Genomic DNA, 3,431 nt, shown 5'->3' on the forward strand with positions numbered 1-3,431 from the left:
GTTCATGCACTGCACTGGCCTGCACCATGATTAGTATAAGGTAAGAATGAATGACTTTTGTTCTATTCGTTATTTCCACGGTTGCATTTGAATAACAGTAAAAAAACCAAAACAAACTTGTTAATGTAAAGTTTCGGATAAAATGTGGGAGCCCGAAATTGTGTCTACTTTCATCTTACAATCCGGCAACAAATAAATTGCACTGCAAACAAAGTCTACCAACAAAGAAAACATTTTCGTTTCATACTTTTCCGTTATATTCCCTTACAAAGCTAGCTTTAATGCTTCGAGGGTTCCTTTGTTCTTGCCGTTGCCTTGGCGCTTGACCCAGACTTTCGCTCTGTAGTTGCTTTTTAGCATAGTACTACAAAAAATTGTAAATCTGTGATATATGATTGATAAACGTAAAGGTAACTGTATAAATGTGTTCAATGACTTTGTTACTTTTAATGATTGGAGAGCACCCGCTTCGATTCACACTCAATTCAAACTTTACGCTGCACGCTCACCTAACTTGCGTTTGCATCTTTTGTCCACACGTAAACTGCGTTTAGCATTTACGTGTGGACGAGGAAGACGGAGAAAATGCAGCGTCAAAGGTGTGCGCCTATTTTGACGCCACACTGTGCGCCAAGTTTTTGTCTCGGTGCCATGAATTCCTACAATGGCAGACTTAGACAAAATACTGTTAATGTTATTATCTTCAGTGTTTAAATGCTTACATATACGGGTTTGCTTGTAATTGTTGCCTATATACATTTTAAGCTATTATTTATTATTTAGTTCAATCAATAGATCAAGTTTTGTAGTGACTATGAAATATATTGTAATTATCTGTTTCCTGTTTATCCTAGACAGGACAAAAAAGGACTCCAAATTAAAAAAAAGATAAAAATGAAACACTGGTGCATTGTGCAGTTTAGCACTGGTGGTACAGAAATAGTCCCTAGATCATGGATAAATGGGGAGAAATTGTCATGGCCTCCATATCCTCCGTGAGACACATTCAGGATCCACGACGCAGTAAAGAGGAGAGTTCATCCTGGTGCAACATGGCTCACCTATGCACCAGTCCGACTTCTAATAAACCATGGTAGGTATCATCTGGATTGGTGTTGTATAAATGTAACAATAACAAGTTTTTCGTGTCCTAATTTATGTCTGGCCATACATTGTGTTTGTACTTCCAGACACATTTCACGAAGCAGAACGCAGTCTTCAGAAATATCTAAGTGAACACTGTGATACGTCTGACCTTCAGTCCGAAGCTGAAACTCAGACCAGTCATAAAAGAAAGCACAAGTAAAACTTTTTTTATTTCACAAACATATCTTTGATTGCTAAGAATTTATGATCTTGTCTTTTATACATATCTGTGGTGCTTGCATACTGCAATATCACCACATAATATAGTCCAAAAAGTGGAAGCTTGTAAACTTTTTATAAATGCAAAGCCGTGTACACTTGTGCACTTCAAAAATTCCTTGTATACTGTACCTTCTTGCACATCTCCGTTTCCTGTGTGTGTTGTTATAAATCAAACTGTAACTTTAGGAAAAAATATTCCAAAAGCACATTTGTAATTACTTATGACCGTTTTCAACTTTTTTTCTTTAGACCAAATCCCCTGTACACATATAGTGACTCAGAGGATGAACAGCCCACCAAAAAATGGTTTCCCCAGGCCCCTCGAGTGAAAATACCAGGTAATAAAATACTGTCTAGTGTCTTTGTACATATCTGTGTGTGACACAAGGAAACGTTTGACAAATTGCCTGTATTCTTAAATACTTTAAAAAAAAATGTATCTTTTTCTGTCAGACCTGACGAGAGCTGTTAACGAACTCTGTGAGGAGGTCAGAGCCATCCGCAATACCGGCTGCAATGAATCGGTAGATGCTGGGGTACTGCCTCTGGATTTGCCCTTGCACAACATTGAGGAGCTAAACAATGCAGAGGCAGCTCCTCAATCACAAGAGGCAAATAAGGCAATGGTAAGTATATAAAAGGTTATGTACACTTTGTAACTATAAAGTGTAATAGCTGTCAGATGTGATTTAAATACATAACAACGGCCTGTTGATTAAACACACAAGCACTTGCATACACATTTAAGACATGAGACACGCTAATTCCATCTCTTAAAATGTGTCTATAGGTGAGACGCTTTGCCTTGATTGGAGCCTGACGCAGCAGTTAGGGGCAAACTCTATGTCTGAGTTTGTCTTTGCACAAGCAGTGCAGAAATGGCTCCGATACGCCCCAGATCGTTTGGGTGGTGCAGGACGCACATCATGCAAAAAATTACAAACTTCTGTGAATCATATAAACGTAAATAGGAAACTGTCTTTTAATAAAGTATTTAGCAAATGAAACATGCCTATTGACCTTTTTTGGTTTATTTTTTTCCTCTGTTACATCACATGCAATGCTTTCTTATTTTAGGATATTAATATTGACATGATACATTGTGAGACATTTGGTTTTTTTTATAAAGGGTGTCCAATTTAAGGAATAAGTACAATTATGTGTTTAGGTGGTTGAAGTATTGATGGAAACATGCAGTAGTTTAGTATTGGTTAAAATACCTATAAAGAAAGGTAGATTTCCAGTCATGATTTAACTGTTGTTTTAATAAAAAGCAACTGTGCGAAAGAGGTGGAAAATCAACACCATAGCTCAACAGTGTTTCAATATCAGAATCTGACATTGTTTCAATGTCAGCAGTATTAGAAAATATAACGTTGAATCAACGTCAGGTTTCAACATTGATTCAACATCAAAACCTGACGTTGTTTCAACGTTAAAAAAGGGTGCAAGAGTGATGTTAGGTCAACGTCACACTTCAACGTTGATTCTGATATTGACTCAACATTGTTTCAATGTTTCCTTGCTATCTGGGTATAGAACAGAGTTTGCATGAAAACAACAGAATTCTAAAACAAACAATAGAATGTGAATAAAAAGAGTAGAATTAGAATGAAAACAAAAGCATTTGAATGAAAACAATGGAATTTCAATGAAAAGAACAGAATTTGAGAACAAACAATGGAATTTTAATGAAAACAACAGAATTTGAACGAAAACAACGGAATTTGAATGAAAACAACAGAATTTGAGAACAAACACAGGAATTTGAATTAAAACAATGGAATTTGAATGAAAACAACAGAATTTGAGAACAGACAATGGAATATGAATGAAAACAACAGAATTTGAATGAAAAGAACAGAATTTGATCAAAAACCAAAGAACTTTGAATGAAAACAACAGAATTTGAACGAAAACAACGGAATTTGAATGAAAACAATTAAATTAGAATGTACAGAACAGAGTTTGAATGAAAACAATTAAATTAGAATATATAAAACAGAGTTTGAATGAAAGCAACAGAATTCTAAAACAAACAATCGAATTTGAATAAAAAGAGT

General features: G+C 35.4%; 1 protein-coding gene across 1 annotated transcript; it reads left to right on the forward strand.

Moving 5' to 3' along the window:
* Nucleotides 1–953: 953 nt before the first annotated feature.
* On the forward strand, nucleotides 954–2,362 carry LOC146667280 (uncharacterized). Its single transcript, XM_085408373.1, has 5 exons — nucleotides 954–1,023; nucleotides 1,140–1,302; nucleotides 1,618–1,706; nucleotides 1,822–1,994; nucleotides 2,159–2,362. The coding sequence occupies exons 1-5, from the start codon at nucleotides 954–956 to the stop codon at nucleotides 2,186–2,188; spliced, it is 525 nt and encodes a 174-aa protein (XP_085264499.1). The 3' UTR covers nucleotides 2,189–2,362.
* Nucleotides 2,363–3,431: the final 1,069 nt, after the last annotated feature.

This window comes from Rhamphochromis longiceps, linkage group LG6 (assembly GCF_057381845.1).
Source record: "Rhamphochromis longiceps isolate RC_006_pf linkage group LG6, R_longiceps_female_GT1.1, whole genome shotgun sequence".
Lineage (NCBI taxonomy): Eukaryota > Metazoa > Chordata > Actinopteri > Cichliformes > Cichlidae > Rhamphochromis > Rhamphochromis longiceps.